The 24,981-nt window shown below is 42.6% G+C and overlaps 1 protein-coding gene across 1 annotated transcript in view; it reads left to right on the top strand.

Moving 5' to 3' along the window:
- SPTLC1 (serine palmitoyltransferase long chain base subunit 1) overlaps positions 1–24,981 on the top strand; it is an 83,001-nt gene that overhangs the window by 44,748 nt on the left and 13,272 nt on the right. Inside the window, exons 7-12 of the mRNA XM_075600070.1 lie at positions 1,898–2,027; positions 7,853–7,942; positions 10,345–10,452; positions 13,164–13,259; positions 14,813–14,909; positions 22,889–22,943. Coding sequence (XP_075456185.1) covers positions 1,898–2,027; positions 7,853–7,942; positions 10,345–10,452; positions 13,164–13,259; positions 14,813–14,909; positions 22,889–22,943 — 576 coding nt within the window. The remainder of the gene's footprint in view (positions 1–1,897; positions 2,028–7,852; positions 7,943–10,344; positions 10,453–13,163; positions 13,260–14,812; positions 14,910–22,888; positions 22,944–24,981) is intronic.

The raw sequence follows: 24,981 nt of genomic DNA, 5'->3' as shown, positions 1-24,981 counted from the left end.
AGCCCTTATCTCAATTCTCTATTCTAAACCGCTTTTCTTATTATGATGTTTAGCTGATTTTCTATTGTGTATTCCTGTCATGGGAGACCAGGTTATACAACACCTTTTTATAACTGGGATCATTTGATTGAGTAAAATAAATGGCAATTTATTTCTTATAAAAGACAGACACACACACAGTTACACAATTCAAGATTAACTGGGGATGGGGCTAATGAATAAATCCGTTTTCAGAACGAAATTCCTGCAGATCACCTTTTTAGAGCACTTTCCAAAGACCGGTAGTTACTCTCACAGAAAGTCCTGGACATCTGTTACTTCGCCGCTGTTGGTGTGGCGCTTGGAATCTCTTTGGAATCAGTGCTCCCCATTGACTGCAGGCCCTCTTAATCTTTCAGGCCCTCATACACTAACCTGGACAGCTTATCAGAGCGTGGGAATTCTCCTGCCAGCCAATCACCGATTTGCCAGTTTTGTAAAGCAGGGCGGGCACCTTTTCTCAGGTAGCAAGGGGCCATGGGTTAACTTGGCCCCTCCACCTCTTTGTATACTGAGCCCACGCTCTGCTCAGGTTCCAGAGTCTGGATTTTGGCAAATGGTGTTTGCTTGCCTTGTCAGGCCAGGATATGGGTTCTCTAGAATAAGGGCAGTGCTCCTCCTGTCCTAACACCTAGGTATCTCTGAGCTTTTCAAGTACGGCCTCCGGACAGACACAGAGGCACCAAGCTTTGGTCGCCAGCTGGGTTTTTCGGAATCCATGACTTGGAAAGCCCTCAGTTATCAATATCTATAAACATTAAACTATACCCGTTTAATAAAAGATATGGTGCCCTGTCTTCTGTGTGCTAAAAGTTATGAGTTCTTATTCTGGTATTAGGGTTGGAGTGAGTGTATCAATTCCCTTACAATCACTAGCCTCATTCCTGGCACACATGAGAAAAATACTTTTAAACACTGCAACCGTACTCAGCTTTATAACCTTAGCTCGAGCACCTTCCTGAACCTGTGCTATACTGGGGAACCCCTGCTATACTAAGGACTCTGTGTATACATACAGATATATTTTAACCCCTTCATAACCGTTTACCTTGTCTGGAAGATGCTGCAGCAGGGATCCTGGCGGTGAGTCATAAGAACGTTTCCAGGGTCCGAGGTTGGCAGAGTAATGCGCTAAGATGTATCCGAAGATATCACTCAATCTCCGTATACAACTGTTTGGGTATCCCCTAACTCCGGAACCCCGCTACATAGACGCATTCTGCAAAGACTTTCTCCGCCAAACCCACCCTGAAACTTACAGCCTAGAAATCTCCCGATCCCAGTAAAGGCAAAAATCACATAATTCTTTAATGTCGCAAAATCAGTATACAGTTGCAGTAATACATTTTTGACATCTGGGTCCCAGAGCTGACACTCTAAGACCCTAACACACGGGTCAGGGTTAACCAAGTGGACTTCGACCTTTATTATAAGCCTGGTTAACCCCTTCACTGTCACAATTCCCTTTTATCCCTTTCACCCCCCCTCTCCCCCCAGTTTGTTAACTGTATAGTCACAATTTAAAAATGTTTCTAATTAGAAATGTTAAAATAGAGGAAAAAGAAAAGATAATTTAACAACTTCAAAATGTCGCACAGGAATTACTTGGTTTATTTCAAAAGGATATGAAAATCTGGATAATAATGTGATTATAATATACTTTGGTGGTAACGCATATTTTGTGTTTTATGTACATCTTTTCCTCAATAAAAAGCTACTTAAGTGTTTTTGTTTTTTTAAGTAACAACTACTGTTTACATTTTATAACTTCATGAAAACAATGCATACAGGGTATGAACTGGGAAAATGTTCTTTCAATGTGTCTGCCTTTTGTTTTTAACATGTGCTGTCTTTGCAGAGATGAAGCCGCCTGCTTTGCTATTCAGAAAGGATTACAGGCATCTCGCAGTAGCATCCAGTACTTTCGACATAATGATATGGATGACTTGGAGCGGTTATTAAAGGAGCAAGAGCTGGAAGCGCAAAAGGTAAATTGTTAACAGTACAATGTGAGTGTAATTTCCCTTGCCCAATTACTCACTTCATTTTTATAAAGCCTAGAAGACAGAAACATCCGTCCTAAAAATTCAATGGCATGTTACCTATTGGGTACCACCATAAATGACCATGAGTATATCTGTAAATGGGTGTTTTTACAGGCTTCCTGCCTCACCTCTGTCCTTTTTCCTATGTAAGACTTTTAGGAACACCAGTTATTTCTGGGCTGAATATAGGTAGCGCACACGCAGCATTTCATCTTGGTGACTGCATTTTCCAACGACTGTGACCATGAACACGCCACTGCTACGGTCCTGACGACTAATCTTGGGTTGCAATAAGGAGCCAAGTAGGTTGAACTGCCTTCTAAGTCCACAGTCACATCATCCAAATTTAGGAAAACCTTCGTCCAAAGTTCAGTGACAATGTTTTTATTTATCTTTGAGGCTCAGTAGGTTTTGCTACAATATTTTTTGCTGCGCACCTTTTTGCATTTGCGCATGCTATATAACACAAACACTGTATCAGCCGAGCACCAGAAAGACAGTAATGTCATGAAATCCAGTGACAAAGGATAACACATTTGTGTCTTCAAATAAACATGACAACAACTAATCAAGTGAATACAACTGAAAATATTACTTTAAAGACTTTTTGTTTTTACCATGTGATGTTTTTTCATTTCTCACATCTGACTTTTGTTACATGAGAATTAATATCTAGCAATGCCAATAAAAGCAGCAGCAGCTTGAGCAGAGGTATTTCCTGAGAACCTCCTGTTGGCAATCAGACTGAGATGGAAACACTGTGCATATTGCAGGTTTACACCATTTAGACCTATACTACTCGTTTGTTTTACATATTGGATGCATAGAGCTGCAATTCTGACTGCTCGGCCATAGAAATCACGTCTGCATTTTAAATATGGCAATTTGGGGGGCGTGACTTGGAGCGTTGCATAAAGCTGGAGCTTCATAGTAGGAGAGCAAAATCCACTACCATCCTTTTCATCCTGCAGCTAAATCTTATTAAAAATATCAAACCCTTACAGACTACCATGTAGGCTACATGCCAATATAATTTTTATAATCTGACCAACATTACAGGAGCAAAGGTTTGGCATGGTCGCGGCCTGGCAGACGCCACCATCAACAGCGAACACCCTAAAAACTACAGAGAAGGTGGGGGGGGATAAAAATCCAACACAGCCATACCGTGGAGTGTTGGCACAGCAATTAACACACTGAGTGGGAGCGTGGGGCTTGCAGTGAGGGTTGCAGCGGCCATCTTCCCTCTGGAAACCCGCTCGGGAAGCGCTGCTGCGGAGAGGTCTGTGCCGCTCTGCCAGCTGACCTCACCGCCAACCAACTGAGCAGGGAGAGCCTGAGTGGACACCCCACCCCCTCCTCCCGGTGATTGAGGTCTGCTCCGGCGAGCGGCGGCAGCTCCACGAGGCGGGGGACCACCGACAAGATGGCCACCGTCATTTTGTAAAGAGAGGGGGAGGCGACCGACCTACCTGGGCTCCTGCTGGGACATGCGGTCCCGCCTTCTCACAGGCAGAGTGATCGCCGGAGCATAGCAGTGGAAATTACCCTCCCTGAGTGATCGAGCAAGAGGAGACAGACGACAATCCGCAGTCAGTCTGGTGAGTCGTCAGAGACATTGCAGGATAGTGAGACTGCCGCCGAGTGCATGCGAGGCATCCCTGGTTCAGCAGCAGTGGAGCAGAACGGTTTGGGGCCAGAGAACCGGAGGAGGAGGTAGGAGCAGGAGGGAACACCACCGGAGGAGAGTCAGCTGGCGTGTGGGGAAGGGGGAGGGCTAGGACTCGCTACCTGTGTTGCTGCTGCAGGGAGACAGTGAGGAGAGAGTGGTGCCCATTTTACCTCGGGGCTGGCGGTGCGGGCCTCCCTTTGTTTGCCCGTCCTCCATTGACGAATTTCGAAACGCTCTGTATTTTGAAAACAGACACTAGGGGACTAATCTCTCAAATGTACAAGGAAGTGATCTGTCCAAGCTCAGAGAATTCCCGAATGTTACAGTAGATGTCCCAATGGGAGTCAGACTTGGGAGAGGTATTAGACAAGGAGGAATGGGATGAGATTTTTTTTTTTTTGGCGGTGGCTAAGTGCTCGATTTGCACGACGTTAAAGGAGAACGCATATAAGGTGTTTCATGAGATGGTACCTCGCCCCACTAAAACTATAAAAATGTATCCCAGGTTACTCACCATTGTGCCCTAAATGTGGAGAAAGAGCTGATCTGCTACATATGCTGTGGTCTTGCCCTCGAGTTGTGCCCCTGTGAGAGCCGATTGGAGATTGGCTACAGAGGATATTGAGCCTCACCATTCCCATGGACCCGTGGCTCTTCCTATTGAACAGACTAACTTGGGGTTTAACCAGGGTCGAAAATAAATTAGTTCCTCATTTTGCAACAGCTTCGAGATGCGAGATCGCAGCATTATGGAAGCAAAATGAAATTCCATCTATTACTGCAATTCGAAAAAGACTTTGGTTTGTCTGCCTGGTGGAAAAACTAACCAGTTTAGTTAATGACAATGGCGCTAAATTTCTGAAAGTTGGGCTACCATGGCTGGCCCAAACAGATATTCCAGGGGTGAACGGTGCAGTGTCACAGTTATGCTTTGATAGAAATAGATGTGTTCTCCTCGGACTGAGGGCATCATAGTTTTAAAAGACATAGAAGTTTAGGGGGTCAAAACCCGACCCTAGTGACAATAATAGGTGTTCAAGACCGCACGGGAGAGGATAAGGCACAAGATGGCTACAAGAAAATGACAAAAGATCGAAGACGTGGACCAAAGATAAGAGAACTAGCCCCCGCCCCCTCTGGAGATTTTGAGTTGCGATCATTGGAAATTGTTTAATTAAAAAATTGGAGGGGATTTACCCCCCCCCCCCCCCCCCCCCCCCCAATTTTTGTTTACAGGAGGTGAACTGGGGGGTCCCCATAGCTGAACTGCTCTATTTATAGCTTTGGGGACACCATTCCCCTGAGATACTGGGGAAGTTACTGGGTTTCTTTCGAGGGACACAAAATGGCTGCCAAATCTCAGACCAATAGGAAGCTGCAACATCATTTGGTTGCTGCTTCCTATAGCCTGGCCATTTAACTCCCCTCTAAAAACCAGGACGCAGTACTGGTTACCAAGGAGCTGAAAATACTGTAGTTTCACTCTGGAGGTCTCCCCTGTACAAAGGTCAAAGTTGTTTAGGGGGGGGGTGGAGGTTTGCTGCTTTTAAGTAAATGTTTTACATACTTGCTTCCTTTGTAAAATGAGTAAGTTACTAGTTTATGTATTTGTAATTTAAAAGTATTGTTCTTTCACTTTCTCATTGATGGCAATTGGACCTGGGGTAGGAGGGCAGGCGGGATTATAAAGAGGTAATGGACCTGAGGAGAATATAAGGAGGTACTTGGCCTGTGGAGGAGGGTATAAGGGGTACTAAGCCTTTAGGGGATACTGGGCCTGGGGAGGGGGGTAGAAATGGTTACTGGGCCTGCGGAGGTTCCCACACCATATGGGGGATCAAACGGATACTAGACCTGGGAGAGGGGGTAACAATGTGTAATGGGTCAGGGAGCATAGTGCATGCCTGCATGCCCAATGGGGGGGGGGAGATATAAAGAGGTAATGGGCCTCTGGAGGAGACTTTAAGGGAGTACTGGACATGTAGGGGGTGCTAGGCCTTGGGAAAGGGGGGTAAAAAGGGATACTGGGCATGTAATGGGTGCTGTGCCGGGGGAGAGGGGGTATTGGGCCTGTGGAGGAGGGGATAAGGGGGCACTGATGAGCCTTGGTAGGGGGGGTACTGGGCATGTAGGGGGTACGGGGCCTGGGAAGAGGGGTAAAAAAGGATACTGGGCATGTAGTGGGTACTGGGCCTGGGGAGGGGGAATATAGGGGGTAGTTGGCCTGGGGTCAAAAAGGGGTACTGGGCCTTGTGAGAGGGGGGGGGTGTAAGTGGGGTAATGGTGACCCATGAATGGAGCATAGAGGGCTTACCTGGGGCCCCCGGAAGGGCCTGCAGTGCTGGTGGATGCCTGCAGACTCATGCCTGGGGAAACCCTCCTTCCAGGTGGGCGTCTCCAGCATAGGAGGTGGCCTGGGGAAGGGGAGAGACCTTGTCTGCGCAGGTGCTGGCAATAAACTAGTGTTGCCTGGTGGGGCGGGCCCCCTTGAGTGACTTGAGTCTCAGTTATCACCCCCCCCCCCCCCATCCTTTTTTTTTTATTTATTTTTTTAATGTAGAATCCTACTTGATATTGATTTATATTGCAGCAAACCTTGCAAACGGTCTTAAACATGAATTTCTACTCTTAAAGAGGCTATATCTCTACTTTTTATTTATTTTTAATTTTCCTCTTCCTCGGTTTAAAGCAGTGTGTCTCCTGAGCTGAACTGCATTCATTTCTCTGGGACACTGTCCCTGCTTCCCGAGATACTTATGTCTGACGGGTAGGGGGTCTCCGGAGCTGAACCACGTTAATTTCGGCTCTGAGGACCCCTACTTCCTGAGATACTTATATCTGCTGGCAGCTACTCCTGCTGGGCACCAAAAATGTCTGTTTAAACGTCCAGCATCCGCGGGCCAATAGGAAGTTGCGACATCATCCTCGGCAGCTTCCTATTGGTCCGCGTGCTGCGGGACCTTTAAACAGAAGTAAGATACCGGCATCACCTTCAGATGCAAGCATCACGGTGAGCAGGGGGTCCACGGAGCTGAAATTAAAGTGGTTCAACTCCGGAGACCCCTGCTTCCCACATAGGGGGGGGGGGTATACATTTATTTTTAAAGGCAATGGTTCTTTAATATACTTGTGCCCCTATTTGTTTCTGCAGGGTTGACAACTGGTTGGGAGGCTACAAAATCAGCGATACATGTAAATCCAACATGAAAATAATCATTTGACTACTTAACAACGCCAGAAAAATGAGGCTTAGGAACCTCCACAGGCCAATAAAACAAGAAGTAATAATAACTTCTCTAGAATAGAAGTTCAGTCTCTCTTTTTTTTTTAATGTGGTGTAACAAATTGCATACAAATGTAACATGAGGATTTAATGTACACAATTCTAGTAAAGAAGTAAATTATCCCACCAGGTATATTACTTCTGCCTCCACTGCACTGTTTTTAAACCGCAATAGCAAGCACACGAGAATTGGTGTAGAATCAGATGTAAATAAAAATAGAAAAGTTTGTTACAGTATTTGTGTATTCCACTGGAGGGGATAACTACAAATCGTAATACCTTGATAATTTATTAGTCCATATTTGATGGGATCGCACACATGGTCTTGTAAATTTTATGGCTAACAGACTTATGTAATTTGTGGCAGTCATGTGCACGGGCCACTGCCCAGGAGAACTATGTAAAAAAAAGGTTTGACAAAATGAAATGTAGCAAACCCACTGATTTATGATTTAAATCTGCTGTTTATTTTCTTGGCCTCTTCAAGCTGATTTTCATAGCTTTTGAGACACAAGCTGAGGGAGTGTTGCATGATACCGTATATATAGTTATGGATATTTATCATTAGAAAAGCTTTAACTTGTTGGGGCCTGGCACAGGAAGAACACGTGACAAAGGACCAAATAAACATTGTACAAATCGCCAATGCACACGATGTTATATGACTCATAAACTTTTAAAACTCTGCCTTCAAATCTTCTCAAATCAGCCGCGGAGGCTGAAAGAACATGTAGGTTGCCTTGAGATGAACTCCAGAAACATTGTTTTAGTGCCAAAGGTGTTGATGTTTGCTATTTTTTTTATTTCTTAAAGAATCCACGTAAAGCCCGTGTCACGAGGAGATTTATCGTTGCAGAAGGATTGTATATGAATACCGGTGATATTTGCCCTCTTCCTGAATTGGTATGTGAGGTTGATTTTATTTTTTTGTATTGTGGTTCAACAATCCATTCTTTTCCCATCTGTGCAAAATAGCAGTTGAATTACAAAATGTATCTGATTTATTTAAAAAGAAAAAAAAGTGTACTAAATACTGCAGGTAGCATTTCGTTACAAAAACAGAGTTTTCTTAAGGCTGATTCAATTTAACAACACTATTTTCTGGTAACATTATTCAGTGTTTCAGTGCAAATGTTCGATTGTTTGAATTCAACTGTTATGGTGTGAACCAATTTACAATAGGCGTACCATAAAAACGTCATTGTGATTTTTCATGTTTTTTCTTTTTATTTATAAATCTATGAAATACCGCCCATAAGTGTGTGTGTCACCATTCCCAGTTCTATATGAGCTCCTTAACAACTGTGTAGGAGAATAATAAAAAGGCAATAGTTGTGATTACTAGTTATAGGCCCTTCAAGTAAATGGCAGTTAACACACAATCTCGCTTTTGTGAAGCCTCCCTATTGTTTTATATGAACGTAAACTTTGGGTACAGAAAAAAAGGTGTTGGGTGGGGAAGGACATATCTCAAATAATACAGAAATTAAAAGTTAATAAAACGGATGATTTTACCTTCCAACCCCCCTCTCCACCATCCTTTTATTTTTTCTTGGTTCTATGATGGGGTACACAATTCTCAACTTCAGGGACCCCAATGTTCCCAAGATTCTTACCTGTAAATTTACCAGGTTTAAATCTTCCAAGGGGGGAACGGGACAAAATGGTTGCCATATCACTTGCCAATAAATTGGCCGAAACATCTGTTGTAAAAATGCCAAGAGTCCCTTAATATAAATTTGGAATGACCTACAGTAATACAATGAAAAGTAAAGCCTGTTTCAGCCATTAAGGTCATACCAAGAATCCTAAACTTTGGCTGCTTCTTTTACGTTGGTTTAAGTGAGCAGTCAAGTATTCCGTTTCTGAAATAAATAGAATTGTTGATTTGCGATTCTTTTTAAAGACAAATGTATAGGTTTATTTATTTATTTATTTTTATGCAGCTTTCCATTTTATTTTTTAACTTCAAACAAGATGTGTTTTTTGTTTTTGTTTTTAATATCACTACATTTCTCTATATCTCATTTAACCCTTTCGGTGCCATGGGGTCGTGCCATCTCCGTGGCCCCCACCGGCACTTCCACATCACGTGACGGCTCTACAGAGCTATTACTTGTTGGGGTTTCTGTTCCAGCTGTCTGGCCTGACCTTCCCTCTCCCTCCTTCAATGTGGTTATGATCGCATACAGCCCCTGAAAAACGAGCAACGGCCAGTGTGGAATGGTGTACGTCATAAAGGTCCCTGTGGTGCAACTTTTCTTGATGTACACTGTACGCTGTTAAAGGTTTTGTAAGCTTGTAAAAATGATTTGACGGCTGGTTTTGTCTGAACTCTTTAACTCTAAATTGGCTCTGCAATGTCCAGTCTATATTGAAGATGTTCATGTGTGTGGAAAAAGAATCCTAGGAGGTGCGGTCCCTCTGTCATATGTGACCCCTAGGAAACAAAATATTCTGCCAATGAAAACCGTATCAATGTTTTTTTACCCTTGCGCCTCTCCCTCCATCTCACTCTCCAATAGTAGGTCTTTTTACGGACTTGTAATTATTTGAAGTAATTACTGTTGTGTGTCTAAAGAAACGCGGCACAAACTTCTCTTGTCACATAAAAGCTGATGTTACTAATTATTACACAACCTGTGGTAGTCTGCTACTGCAAACACTTTATCCTGAAACCGTTTTGCTGCCGGCCTGGAAATGTGAGCTGCCAGTCTAATCCTTGATGCAGGGAACCGATTAGAAAACTCGACCACAGCTTCACCTTTTACAGAAATCCTGAAATGGTTGCCAGAAACATAAGTCGCAATGTACCTTGCTGTACTGACCTGATGAGTTTAATTTCTGATGCCCTTCGCAATGCTTCTGACACAATGCTTCTGGTAACCTCGTTGCTGCGTGGAAGAAGTGTGTCTGCTTTTAATGAAAGAAATTGCAAACGATGTATTTCAGGACGCCAATCCCAAGGGATTCAAGGAATGCAGAAAAAGTACATTCCATTATGTACCTAGAGTGGATGATGGATTTTTTTTTCTTTTTCATTAAAAAGGAAACCAAAGCTATGTCCGGTACATTGCTGCAGTTTCCTTTACTTCTTTTTTTGGTGACTATTTAGCAGTGATTGAGTGCAAACCTCTTTTTAATAAACTTTAATGGATAACAGTGCATGTACACTACCAAAAGTGTTTAAATATATCCTGTAGTTAATATGCCTTTTTCCTTTCACTGTTCTTTATGGCCCATACATATAATGGCTTTCATCCTTTTTGTAACCACTACCTTTTGATGTCTTTGGTAAATTGCAGGTTAAATTGAAGTATAAATACAAAGTAAGGATTTTTCTGGAAGAGAGTTTTTCATTTGGAGTCTTGGGAGAGAATGGACGGGGTGTCACTGAACATTTTGGAATCAATGTAAGTGCCTGCTGTTAAATAATATTGTAACGGTTATAATGTTATATTGGGTTAAAGAATTAATGGCCCCCTCCTCCCAAACTGTATGTGTATGTAGGTAGTATCAGTGTTGATCAAAGAGATTTGATCAGAAAAGAAACCCCTTAAATTCAACACTCAGTTGTCACATATATTATAATGCACACAATGGTCCTGCAGTTATGTACTGCTTGTCAGTAAGGTTTATTCCAAACACCGGGGTTAAACCCCAAAAATAATAAAATTTTATTACTTCTACATAGAGAATTAAAATCACAGATACATAATTAAAAATCCCTTTCAGTTTGTGGCTGATATGTACAGGTATTGTAAGGTAAGTACTATTGACTATTTAAATACTCTGACTTATCTTGATAAGTCAGAGTATTTAAATAGTCAATAGTACTTACCTTACAATACCTGTACATATCAGCCACAAACTGAAAGGGATTTTTAATTATGTATCTGTGATTTTAATTCTCTATGTAGAAGTAATAAAATTTTATTATTTTTGGGGTTTAACCCCGGTGTTTGGAATAAACCTTACTGACAAGCAGTACATAACTGCAGGACCATTGTGTCCATTATAATATATGTGACAACTGAGTGCTGAATTTAAGGGGTTTCTTTTCTGATCAAATCTCTTTGATCAACACTGATACTACTGTTGTACTATACCCCTTGCAGCACCTGTCATCTACAGTGTAAACCTACTTATATATAAGGTGACTGCGGTCTCACTCACCTATTCTATGTGTATGTAGGTAGATAGAAAAGATGGAAGCAGATACTCCAGGACTTCGAGAAATAAAGTTTATTGCAAAACTATCAACGTTTCGGACCTCTACAATGAGCCTTTCTCAAGACGTCTTGAGAAAGGCTCATTGTAGAGAGATGAAACGTTGCTAGAGAAATAAATTAAGTTTATTGCAAAACTAAGTCTTTGGAGTGCGTGCTTCCATCTTTTCTGTATTCCAGTCCCCAGACGTTTGCACCCAGGCAAGATACTATTTTCAGTGGCGTGCCACTATATTTATCAATATAATCAGTACCTTAATAGCAAATTGCCTCAGAGCTGAATCGCTGTATTCTAACCTCCAGGGACCGCATGGTTTTCGATACACAAGCAGTTGAATTTGGGTAAAAGTTGAGTAAAAATAAATTAATCAATATGGCTGTCGGTGCCACCAATATATTGCTGCAACGTCATAATCTGGTGACGTCTTGGCTGATATCTGCCAGACAAGTGTCAAGAGGATACAGGACCACAATTTAAGCTCTGGGGGTCGACCCCCTCACCCCTAGTTTTGCTTCAATGCACCAGTCCTCGTGACGAAGCAGGCCTCCATCAAGCCTGTTTGTTTTTTACAGGATCTCCTATCATTTAGCCGACAAACAAATTGAGCTGTACAACAATGGGCAACACATTATTTCTAGAGTTACCACAGCAGTTACAGGAATAATTGTGACAGTATCATTTCATTTTTGGCCGATTACCAGAGTAGAAATAATTTTAACTAAATAATGTGAATTCTTTTCTTTTTTTTTTCCCCTCAAAGGGAAATGTACTTTCTCACTAGTGCATGTTACGGGAGAGTAAAGTACAAGTCCATATAGCTGCTTTATTGAATGTATGAAGCCTTGTTTTATAAATCATTAATAAGCATATATGAGCAGTGGAGTTTCTAAGGACGCCCGTATAAATCTCTGTTCCATAGCTGCAAGCACTGATCGCCGGCCATTTAAAATCGGTGATTCTTCTTTTCTTTTAACCTGTTTCTAACTGCTGTAGCACTGCCACTGCCACTTACCATAAAAGTTACTCATGCATTAATGGTACAACCCACATTAGTCTCATTTGAAAGTCCAGTTTTGTTCATGTAGCCTTTCAACCAGCATTTTCATGCTTTCTACAGATGTTGCAGATTGGGATATTTATTTGTACAGTTCTCTGATTTTTGTTTTTAACTACTGTTAAAATTACTACCATCCCTCAGATTTTCTAGCCTCCTCAAAGTAATGGGAGGAGGCGTGAGGGATTAAATCCTTATTTTATACTTTTCTAGTAGTATTTCAAAGGAGTGTGTATATAATTACGGGACAAAAGAAGCACAGTGGTAATGTCATTACTTTGTCAGTATCATTAGCTCATTTTGTCATCACCATGTACTATATAAACAGCCGATATTGTATGAAAGAGGAATTTCAATTTTTATTAAGCTAAAATATGTTTTGAGGGTACCGTTTTAACCATTTTGAAAGAATGCTTCCTGAAAGCTGGAAACGTGCACAGCGTGCCAAGAAAGTTCATTTGTTTCTTTTTCTCTTGGTGCTGCTGGCTATTTCTTGATAGCTGTTCATAGGTGAGGGCAGAAACATGAGTAATGCAGAGAAATATTGAACGATCAAATTCAGGTTCACTCCATGAATTTTGAGTGGTCAGTATAACTGCTGTTCTATTTCCCACAGGGGAATTAAGAATCTTTTCTTTTTTTTTTAGTTTAATCTAATGCACTTTTTGCAGATAAGACCATTGTATTGTATCAGGATTCTTGTTCAACAATTCTTGCTGATTTGTAAAGGTGTGGTTACCTTCCTGAACAAAATAGAAGGCAGTCATTATTCTGCTATTCCGACATCTTGTCATCTTCAAGATGTCACTGTTCTATAAATGTGGTTTTCCTGTGCTGCAGATTGATGACATTGACCTGATCAGTGCTAATATGGAGAACTCTCTGGCTTCGATTGGAGGTTTTTGCTGTGGACGGTCGTTTGTAATTGATCACCAGGTGGGTTAAGATTTTCTTTGTGTCCGAATGTAATATTATCTTAATACCAACTCGGTTAAGTTTGACTCTTTCTTTGTTTTTGTAAATAATATATTACTCACTTCTACAAACCTCTGCCAATTCTTGACAAGTAGAGCGGTTGATGTTATCAGACTTCTTCATACTCGCTGACGTTTATAGAAGGGGGAAAAAAGGCAAAAAGTTTCCAAGAACATAATACCCCAGTTTTATAACCAGTAAACACCCTTTGTTCCAAAGCTATGGTCCCACATGACCCATGAATACAGCTGCCACAACCAATCAATAATGAGAAATGATATTCTTATCGTTGATTGGCTCTCTGGCAATGCCTGGCAATTTACACAACTAGAACGCTATACGCCAAAACAAATCAAATATATGAAATATACCAAATGTTTACAAACAATCTAATGTAACATAAACCTAAAATCAAGTAATATATCAAGAACAAAGTTTAAGAGTATCCACTTAGATCGTAAAGTCCTGCAGCCGTGAGTCCTCTGGGATTATCCAAATCCCATAGAGACAGTCTTTGCAAATAGAGTCCTCCCCGGCGCTGAAACTTTCACTCGTGCTCAATACAATGCATGACAAATATAAAATGTAGAGAAACAATGAGGAGTAACACAATTAAAGATGCTGTCACCATTTTCACAGAGGTAACACTAGATGCTATGTCACCCTAAACACTTCAGAAATGGTGATGGAAATGACCATAAACATACACACACCACCACCAAGCAGTTAACCCTTTGCAGCCTGGATCAGTAATCTAGGTGTAACCCAATCAATTAAGATGTATCTTATTACACCATAGTACTCCTAGATTACACTGTGAATGATAGTTAATAGAGAACACTCACAGCAATGGAGTTGAAGATAAAAAAGGGGTTAGCTGCTTGGCAATGGCGACCATGTTGTCCTCAAATTACAAAACAACCACGAGTCTCCAAATATCCCGCTAATGCAATGTGTAAAATTAATAATTATATTTTTTAAAAATGTACAAAAACAAGCTGCTCAAATTGCTAGTTTTATTTGCTGTTTAAATTTGAATTTCAAATCGGTAGTGGATCAAACAATGCATATTCTCAATTTACATAACTTGATTTATCCTACCATGTTGTGCTGGCTGGTGTGTCGTCTCTAGCCCCCAACCCCCCCCCCCCCCCCCCCCCCCCCCGCTCGACCCCGGCAGCAAATGATGTGCAGGGTCATGTCACGTCGCCATGGTAATGTTTTGACGCCGGGTTACCAGTATGACGCGTCGCTGGAAGGTAAGTGTATTATAGAGGTCTCGCATGGCCCCCCGGCATTTAAGTGCCTGGGGGGAGAGCGCGGGACCTCTATAACTGCCGTGCCCCCTTCTCCTCCCCCCCCCCCCTTAAAATCTAGAGCCCCCCCCCCCACCCCCAGTTTGCGCTTTGCTGCATTAGTGGGTCTTCCCACAACGTTGAACTTTATTCCGAAATTGTTCTGGGAAGTTCAGAATTTTATCTAATATATTGTATTTTGTAACGTTTTACTCACAGAGATTGTCTGGTCAAGGTTACTGCTTTTCAGCCTCTCTGCCCCCTTTGTTGGCATCTGCTTCAATCGAAGGTCTTAACATCATGGAGGAGAATTCAGGTATTCTATATTAAGGAAAAAATTCATTATTAAAGCAGCAAAACATGTGAAATCTTATGGGGATTTTTTTTTTCTTTTTTAAATCAGCTCTGTAGTATTGGATAATACTTACTGCATTTTTTTTTGTAATTATTATTCGACTCTTAATGCAATTTCTTGAGTTTTAAAGCACCTTTGATTTCTATAGCAGGTTTTAGCCCACCTCCCAAGCAGTGCAAGATAACATTTTCCTATTTGTAATCATTTGTTGCCAAATTTCACAGCAATTTGAGCTGTAAACTGTAACAATAGATAATGTTAACTTAGTAATATAAGGATACATTGTAGCTGCTGAGTTACACAGACTGAAGCAGCCATTACATTAGGCACACAATCCTAATGTAACGGGAGCACCAAACGTTTGCCAGCTTAGGTAAGAATGAAGAATTATACCTTGTCACATGCTTTACATATATAAATATTTTAAAAAAAAAGGGAGGAATGTAATATTGCTGCTTTAACCGTTTTATAGAGAAAAAAAACTTCTTTATTTCTTATACTGTTCCGTTAAAGGTTTTCCTGACCTACAAAAAATGCCAAAGGTCAACCATGTGGAATATATATTGTCTTTCTATTTTGCATCACAGATTTCAGCCATACTCCTTAAAAAGAAAAAAGGAACATTTAGGAAAATATATTAGTTTAGGCAGTTGCATAGTGATTTTCAGGTTTCAATGTTTCCTCAATGCTATAATCCAATCAAAAACAGGCATGACCTTGTTCTATCAATCAACAATCCCTTGTTTTATGTTATGTCTTGCAAAAGTGACCAACCCCTTCAGAAATGTCATACGCTTTTAACATGTAATCCACAAATGTAGAGTTAATCAGTGCTTTATTGCCTGTTGTGGAACGGCTTGGCTTGCCTTTAAAGCCCTTGCGTTCTTTGGAACTGTTTTCGAAACGTGTCCAGCACGCAGCATGCAGCATGCCTTTCCATTGAGTACTTTGGAAGGATTGTCAGATTTTGTCTGCAGAGATGAAAGCAGCAGTCCCTGCTAATTGTCATGTTAGTTTTGTTTGCACTTTATTTCAAAGCTATTTTTATCCTTTTAAATCTGATGCTTCGTTCAGGAGATCTACGTATTCATATTAACTACTAGCTGAGAGCCCCGGCGTTGCCCGGGATGTTTGTGGTGTGGGTGTGGCATTTGGGTGGGGAGTGGTCCACGCGGCCCATGTGCGGTGGTAGTGCTGCTGTGGCTGTACTGATGGTGATTGTATTGGTGTGCTGATTTGGGAGGGTTTGGTGCTGATGTGGGGGTGCGGATGTGGGTGTGCCGATGGGGGAGGTGCAAAGGTGGCGATGTGTGGGTGCTGATGGTGTTGATGGGGGCTGGGAATGGTGGGGAGCCGAGAATGCCAGTGTGCTGGGGGGGCATGGGATACCGGTGTGCTGATGTGGTGGTGCTGGGGTGTGTGTGTGTATACATGTTTGTGTGTATACATTGTATGTGTGTGTGTGTATACATGTGTATGTGTGTATGTGTACGTGTGTGTGTATACACGTGTGTGTGTATACACGTATGTGTGTGTATACACGTGTGTGTATACACGTGTGTGTATACACGTGTGTGTATACACGTGTGTGTATACACGTGTGTGTGTATACACGTGTGTGTGTATACACGTGTGTGTGTATACACGTGTGTGTGTATACACGTGTGTGTGTATACATTGTGTGTATGTATATATTGTGTGTGTATACGTGTGTGTGTGTGTATACACATGTGTGTATACACGTGTATACATGTTTGTGTGTGTGTATACATTGTGTGTGTGTGTGTGTGTGTACATTTGTGTGTGTGTACACATGTTTGTGTCTGTATACACATGTGTGTGTATACACGTGTGTGTTGTGTGTGTATACATGTGTGTGTGTGTGTGTGTGTGTGTATACATGTGTGTGTGTGTATACATGTGTGTGTGTGTGTATATACATGTGTGTGTATATACATGTGTGTGTATATACATGTGTGTGTATACACATGTGTGTATACACATGTGTGTGTACACATGTGTGTGTGTGTGTGTACACATGTGTGTGTGTGTACACGTGTGTGTGTGTATACGTGTGTGTGTGTATACATGTGTGTGTGTGTATACATGTGTGTGTGTGTATACATGTGTGTGTGTGTATACATGTGTGTGTGTGTATACATGTGTGTGTGTGTATACGTGTGTGTGTGTGTGTATACGTGTGTGTGTGTGTATACGTGTGTGTGTGTATACGTGTGTGTGTGTATACATGTGTGTGTGTGTATACATGTGTGTGTGTATACATGTGTGTGTATACATGTGTGTGTGTGTGTATACATTATGTGTATGTATACGTGTGTGAGTGTGTACGTGTGTGTGTGTGTGTGTACATGTGTGTGTGTGTGTATGTCTCCATGTGTGTGTGTGTGTGTATGTCTCCATGTGTGTGTGTGTATGTCTCCATGTGTGTGTGTGTATGTCTCCATGTGTGTGTGTACGTGTACATGTGTGTGAGTATACGTGTACATGTGTGTGTGTGTACGTGTCTACGTGTACGTGTGTGTGTGTGTGTGTGTGTACGTGTACATGTGTGTGTGTGTGTGTGTACGTGTACATGTGTGTGTGTGTGTGTACGTGTCTACGTGTACGTGTGTGTGTGTCTACGTGTACGTGTGTGTACGTGTGTGTGTGTGTGTGTGTGTGTGTGTACGTGTGTATACGTGTGTGTGTGTGTACGTGTACGTGTGTGTGTGTGTGTGTGTACGTGTCTACGTGTACATGTGTGTGTGTCTACGTGTACGTGTGTGTGTGTCTACGTGCGAGGTGGTGGGAAGGGGGGGGAAGGGGAGGTGGGGGGGAGGTGGTGGGAAGGGGGGGGGGGTGGGGGGGAGGTGGGAAGGGGGGTGGAGGTGGTGAGGAGGTGGTGGGAGGTTGTATGGGGGGAGTGAAGGGAAGGTGAAGGGTGGGGGTGGAGGGGAGGTGAAGGGGGGGGGTGGAGGGGAGGTGAAGGGGGGGGGGTGGAGGGGAGGTGAAGGGGGGGGGGTGGAGGGGAGGTGAAGGGGGGGGGGGTGGAGGGGAGGTGGAAGGGAAGTGGAGTGAGGGGAGGTGAGGGGTGGGTGAGGGGGGGTGAGGGGAGGTGAAGGGGGGTGAGGGGAGGTGAAGGGGGGGTGAGGGGAGGTGAGGGGAGGTGAAGGCCGCTCCCTCACCCGTCCGGCCGCTCACTCACCCGTCCGGCAGCTCCCTCACCCGTCCGGCCGCTCCCACGTGTATCTGAGGCGGGAGGCAGCTTGTTGTGGCCGCTCCCCCGCTGTGTCCCGGGCGCTCGCTCGCTCCGCTGACTGTAGCGGCGCCGGGGGGGGGGAGGGGGAGGAGGGGAGGTGATTTGAAGGGGGGTGAGGGGTGGGTGAAGGCCGCTCACTCACCCGTCAGGGCCGCTCCCACGTGGAACTGAGGCGGGAGGCAGCTTGTTGTTGCCGCTCCCCCGCTGTGTCCCGGGCACTCGCTCCTCCGCTGACTGTAGCGGCGCCGGGGGGGGGGGGGGTTGAAAGCGCGGGAGACACGGGGAGAGGAGGAGGTTCGCGCGGGTATGTGAGCCCCCCCCCTCCCCGGGTTATACATGCTGCTAATGTACACCCCCCCCCCTACTGTGTGTGTGTGTGTGTCCCTGTGTGTGTCCCTGTGTGTGTCCCTGTGTGTGTTTGTGTGTGTCCCTGTGTGTGTGTTTGTGTGTGTCCCTGTGTGTCCTTTGGGCCGTCACTCCGCCTCAGGCCAATGAGAGGTGTGCGGGGGGCGGCCCAAGGGACCAATGAGATTTCCCCTAGGGACACCAGACATCCAGCAGGCAGGCAGGCTGGCATGCATGCATGCAGGCAGGCAAACATACAGTGCTTTCACTAATATAGTATAAGATGCGAGAGGTTAGAATAAAGCTCTTCCTAGAGCCCATATCGTTCTAAAGCAGTGTTTCCCAATTGTCATGGAACCCTTTTATATTTTGTAAAACAGAATGGAACCCCTTAAATATTTTCTTGGTTCAAGATCATTTTTAAAAGACCCCCACCACCCCAATACGTTTTTAATAGACCCTCACCACCCCAATACATTTTTAATAGACCCCACCACCCCAATACATTTTTAATAGACCCTCACCACCCCAATACATTTTTAATAGACCCTCACCACCCCAATACATTTTTAATAGACCCTCACCACCCCAATACATTTTTAATAGACCCCCACCGCCCCAATACATTTTTAATAGAAACTCACCACCCCAATACATTTTTAATAGACCCACACCTCCCCAATGCATTTTTAAAAGACCCCCACCGCTCCCTCCCCCAGTCTCTTTCCCTTCCTCAGTGTGTCTCTCACTCCCTCCCCCCAGTCTCTCTCCCTCCCACAGTGTGTCTCTCACTCCCTCCCCCCAGTCTCTCTCCCTCCCTCAGTGTGTCTCTCACTCCCTCCCCCCAGTGTCTCTCCCTCCGGCAAGTGTGTCACTACCTCCCCCCAGTGTCTATCACTCTCCCTCCCCAGTGTCTCTCTCACTCTCACTTCCCTCCAGTGTCTCTCTCACCTTCCCCCCCAGTGTGTCTCCCCCTCCCCCCAATATGTCTCACATCCCCATCTCTCTTTCGCCCCCCTCTGCCCATGTCTCTCTTTCACCCCCCCCCCCCCCTCTGCCCATTCCTCTTTCACCCCCCTCTGCCCATGTCTCTCTTTCACCCCCCCCCCGCCCTTGTCTCTTTCACCCCCCTCTGCCCATGTCTCTCTTTCACCCCCCCTCTGCCCTTGTCTCTTTCACCCCCCTCTGCCCATGTCTCTCTTTCACCCCCCCCTCTGCCCATTCCACTTTCACCCCCCCTCTGCCCATTCCACTTTCACCCCCCCTCTGCCCATTCCACTTTCACCCCCCCCTCTGCCCATGCCTCTCTTTTACCCCACTCTGCCCATTTCTTTCTTACACAATGACACACACACACACAATGACACACACACACACACACACTCACCGTATCAAAGGCAGACGAGGTGCTTGCTGCATGAGCTGTGTAGCACAGCGCCACCTAATGCCTGACTTAGAAATTGCAGCTACAGACAGACTGCTTTTTTTGTCGGGGAAATCCGGCAAAGTGAGTGCTAGCGGCCCGTCTGTCGGCGGACCCCTGGGACTGCTCCACGGAACCCAAGGGTTCCGCGGAACCCCATTTGGGAAACGCTGGTCTAAAACATTATCATGGTAAATGTAGAAACTCGAGATTAGGAAAATCATAGATATCTCTATATATATCGATATATAGAGAGTGATATATCTATAGATATATATCATACAGTTTTTATGTTATGGTGAGTGGAAAAGGCGACAGAAAACCTCCACCGTTGGCATATAGCCAATAAAGAATATCACTTGTGAGCTCATTCACATGTCTTAGACAGGTCTGCAACCCTGCCTTTTAACCATTATCACCTTGTATACAGTGCTTCCACTGCAGCAAGGGATTCAGGGAAATGACATGCAAATGAGCACACAATGTGTCACCTTTTGCTTGAAATCCATATTTACATTGAACCCTTATAAGCAAATGCAACGCTGTTCACACAGCTTTTAAGCACAGCATTTGATTAGATGCAAAGGCAGGCAAACCACTCACAGACAGCTGTTTCGACCTTGTGGGTCTCATCAGTGTGAGGTTTGTTTATACTTGCTTTGCAATTTTAAAGACTGGGTAAGTTTACCATAAACATTTGAAGTTATGGTGGGTGAAAAGGGCGTCAAAAACAACGGTGGAGATTTTTTGTCGCCTTTTTCACCCACCATAATGCACTTTAGCCAACGTCTGGAAACAGGAAGTACCTCCACCAATGAGTATGATTTTACAAAAAATAAGAAGTTAACCTTCTCCAATGCCTCCCAAGTTTATTAAATGGGTCTTTTGATAAATTCTGAGAGACTTGCCTCCCCTGGGAATCTTCACAATGTCAGATCCTGGTTATCAAAGTAAATATGTTGAAAAAACATCACCATTTTATTTGTATTACCATAAATCTTCTTTCTCTGATGAACCCAAATATAATCCTGTATGAAGATACTGTGTAGATTAATTTTGTATGCATTTGTTAACTGTTTTATACATTTATTAAATATAATACAAATAGAAATGTATATGAATTGTACCATGCCCCCCTTATCCTCTCTCTCCTCATATATAGCATAATTATGGCCTATCACATTGGTAGTATATTTAGGTGAGTAGGATGGGGTAGGGTAATCTGGGATTCTTGAAATCACAATAAAATAGTAGTCTGCAGTTCGTGGCTGAATATTGAGAAACAATGGTTTCATTATTCTGATACATTGTTCGCTCACCACTAAAACACACATGCTATAGAAACCCTTTATTTAAAAACGCTCGTACCTACAAAATAAAATAAAAATAAAATGCTGTATGGGTTAAAAAAAAAATTTTTTTATCACAATACAAATAATGTTATCTGAACTACATAGTTCTCCTTTATGATCTTGTCTTTTGTGAGCATCACATCATCTCAAATAACTTTTTTTTTTAATTGTTTCATATAGTTACAATTCATAGTTGTAACAATGTTTTTAAATGTACAGTATTAAAAAAAATCACAACACTGTTATGGAATGTTTTTTACGAAATGCGCGTGTGTTACCATTTGGTCAGTGCAATGGATATAAAGGAAAGACATTTAAATCATATCCATCAGTTCTTTGTTTCTATAAAGTAAAATCTGATGAGACCTTTATTTCTATTACCTATGATTTGTACGGGTTCTTTGCCTAGCCTGCACATGCTTATGCATTTCTAAGGACTTTGTTAAACGCATGAGTATATCAATCATTTCAGTGCTTATTTTGCCGGGTAAATATCACATGGTTTCTTCATTCGAACACTGCAGTGTCCTGGAACTCTGTCTTAATATTAGGTTATTCCCCACAACAATTTTCCTTTGTAAATTACAGGAGGCTCAACGTGTTTTGCTTTAATATTGTAGGTTCTTTCAACCGATCATTCTCAGGAGTATACCATTGCAATCAAAGGCAGAATACTTAAATACATACGTTACGTTTCTGTCTGCAATGATCAGAACTGTTCAGTTTGCATTGCAGCTTATGACACGTCTAGTACAATTCTAAAAAAGAAATACTTAAAGCTGCAGTTCAGTCTTTTTTTTTTTTTACTTCAATAGTTTTATGTGGGCAATCTCTAATTACCTAAAGAACTGTATAGCTGCCGGTCAATTCGTTCTCCATGTATTGATCGGTTTAAATTTGGTGACATAATTAGTGAAGGGATCTGTTTATATTCTGCTTGTCTGTCAGTGGAAGCTCATGAATATTCATGAGCACTCCTGCACTGACATGTGCTAGAGGAAGGGCAGGGCTGACAAAGGGGTGTGCCAGGGCTTGTGACAGGACATGAAGGGGCAGTGCCTTAGCAAATGGTTGTTAAAATAGAATACAAGAAAATTGGTCTTTCAAAGTTGTTTTTTTAAAAACAGAAAATGCTAAAAGTATTTTTTCTTACTACCGAACTGATTTATTAAAAAAAAACACATGCAGGATATTGACTGAACTGCAGCTTTAATGAAAATGAAGGCAACAGAAAACACAGGGTTAAATTACAAAAAAGTTATAATGTGCATGATATGTTAACGTGTTTGTATGCGTAATATAGGCCATTATTCATTATGCCGTGAAGCCACTTCCCAGTACTGGGGTAGAGTTGGACTTTATCCAAATGAATGAGACTAAAATCTAGAGTGTGGACTTTTTATTGGGGCTTATATTTGTCTTTTCATGACAAATATACTTGTAACACTTTCTCCAGCATTGAACCAATGTGAAATATAATTGTGCAGAATATAAACTTGTTTCTGCATCTGTTTAGAGCACTTCACAATTCTTACATTCGTTCCCCCCCTCCCTCCTCCAGATATTTTTCGTGTTTTGAGAGAGAAGTGCAAACGAATTCACAAGGCCTTGCAAGGGTAAGTTAATTTGTTACTGTTAATGTATTATTATTAATGTCTCTTCTCAGTTAATGTCTGAATTTCTGCTCTGTGATGTTCTGGTGGCCCCCTTAATCAAGCCATCAGAATTCAAAAGCATCATTTCTCAGGAGCCAGGGTGTCCCCAGAGCTGAAATAATGCGGTTCAGCCGCACAGACCACCTGCTCCCCACCAAAACAAAAAAAGGGGAGGGGGGTCCCGAGTAGGATAGGATTTTTTACCTTAACACTTTGGCTGCCACAAGACATAGCCACTACGTCATGCGGTCTGGCATTCCAGTGGCCCTGTCTCATAGTGGCTATGTCATGCCCGCAGAGTGCTAATTTTCCAGTGGAGATGACATTGGGAGCACAGGATGCGATCTGTTGTGCTGGAAATTTGACTCCTCCAGTTCCGCATTAAGGGCCGTCGAGATCGCGTTACTGGTAACGGAATAAGTAAATATTTGTGGGGAACCGGTGGCTCTCTGAGCTGAAAATAGAGCAATTTAACTCTGGAGGACCTCCTGTTGCACCTTTTTAAAGGGGGAGAAAAGGGGGGGGGGGGGGTTGGTTAGGGGGCCTTGCTGCTTTAACTATATAGAAAGTATACAGAGCTGTCTTATTGGTTATTGATACTGCTTGCACGTTATGGTGGAATATTCTGCATGATCACTGCTATTGAATCCTATGGAAGAAATACAGACAATTTGTAACCCCTGCCCCAAGCTGGTGTTGGGCTTTTCTTGCTTATGTACAGTATGTAATTACCACTATATATCTATATCGGTGGTATCCAACTTTTTTGGTTAAGGAACCCTATAATTATATTGGGAAATTCTGAGGAACTCCAACCCTCTCTAATAGCGCGTCTGAGATCAGATGTACAGTATTGTAAGAAACCCCAACCCTCAATAATAGCGCTTCTGAGATCAGATCTTCTGTTTTTGGTACAATTTTCAAATGACCTAAAAGTTATAGGGAACCCAAGGGTTCCTAGGAACCCGTGTTGAAAAACACTGATCTATATAGTGATCATTATATACATGCAGGGAAAGCCCAAACCCAGTTTGGGGGAGGGACTACATATAGTCTGTATATGTTGGTGATAGCTTGATATCACCTGGTATCACACTGGGGATATCTTTAACGAGGCACGTGCAAATGAATACTTATCACAAAATGACTTGTTCACGTGCTATTCACTAAAGTATAACCACAGTTACAAGCCTCTCTGCTTTACTGCGGTTGAAATATCTTTAGAGAATTGGGCGGTCAACCCAAATATTTAACGACCTTCAGTTAATCGTGGCCTTTGCTCTCTAGCACAACCCTCTGGTAACTTGGATGTCCGTTTGTGTTATCAATGTTTATTTATTAAACTGATATTTAAGATCTGATCATCGTTTACTGTGATTTCAGCATGGATTAATTATTGCTGTTTAATTCTTGTATAGCTTCATAGTTTTATTGCACTGTTTTTTTTGTTTGTTTGGTTTTTTTTTTTACATTTTTTACAATTGAAAGCCATTGAACTGCCATCACTATAAGCCATGTTTGAGTTGGCATATTAAAAACCCATGATACATTTACAACACTATTTTGAAAACTGTACCTTTTTGTACTCTAGCTTTTCACGTATTTTAATATAGAAATAGATTATAATGGGTAACTAAGGGATGTGTACACATGGGTCCTAGATGTAGGTATGTCTTATTTGTATTCTTTTGTCTTCTTTCTCCTGTGTCAAAAAAATTGCCACGTCCGAAAAGGTATAATCTGCATTTAGCAGTCTGCTCCAGGGCATGAAAATAAATATTTCTATGTGTTGATACATACAGTAGAGCCCTTAGAAAGAGGCCTTGAACTCACATTAGCTAGCGCCTGAAGCTGTCACATTCCCTTTTCTCCTACCCTCATGCCTTGTTCCATGTGACCCAAATAATGTGTAAGAGTGTCTGCCTTATTTATTTTGCAATAATGCTGTGAGTGCATATAATCTACCAACCTGAGGTGAACTGACACTTCTAGATTTACA

Source organism: Ascaphus truei, chromosome 1 (genome assembly GCF_040206685.1).
Source record: "Ascaphus truei isolate aAscTru1 chromosome 1, aAscTru1.hap1, whole genome shotgun sequence".
Classification (NCBI taxonomy): Eukaryota; Metazoa; Chordata; class Amphibia; order Anura; family Ascaphidae; genus Ascaphus; species Ascaphus truei.
The sequence above is the reverse complement of the archived record's forward strand: the minus strand, read 5'-3'. Positions and strand labels throughout refer to the sequence as shown.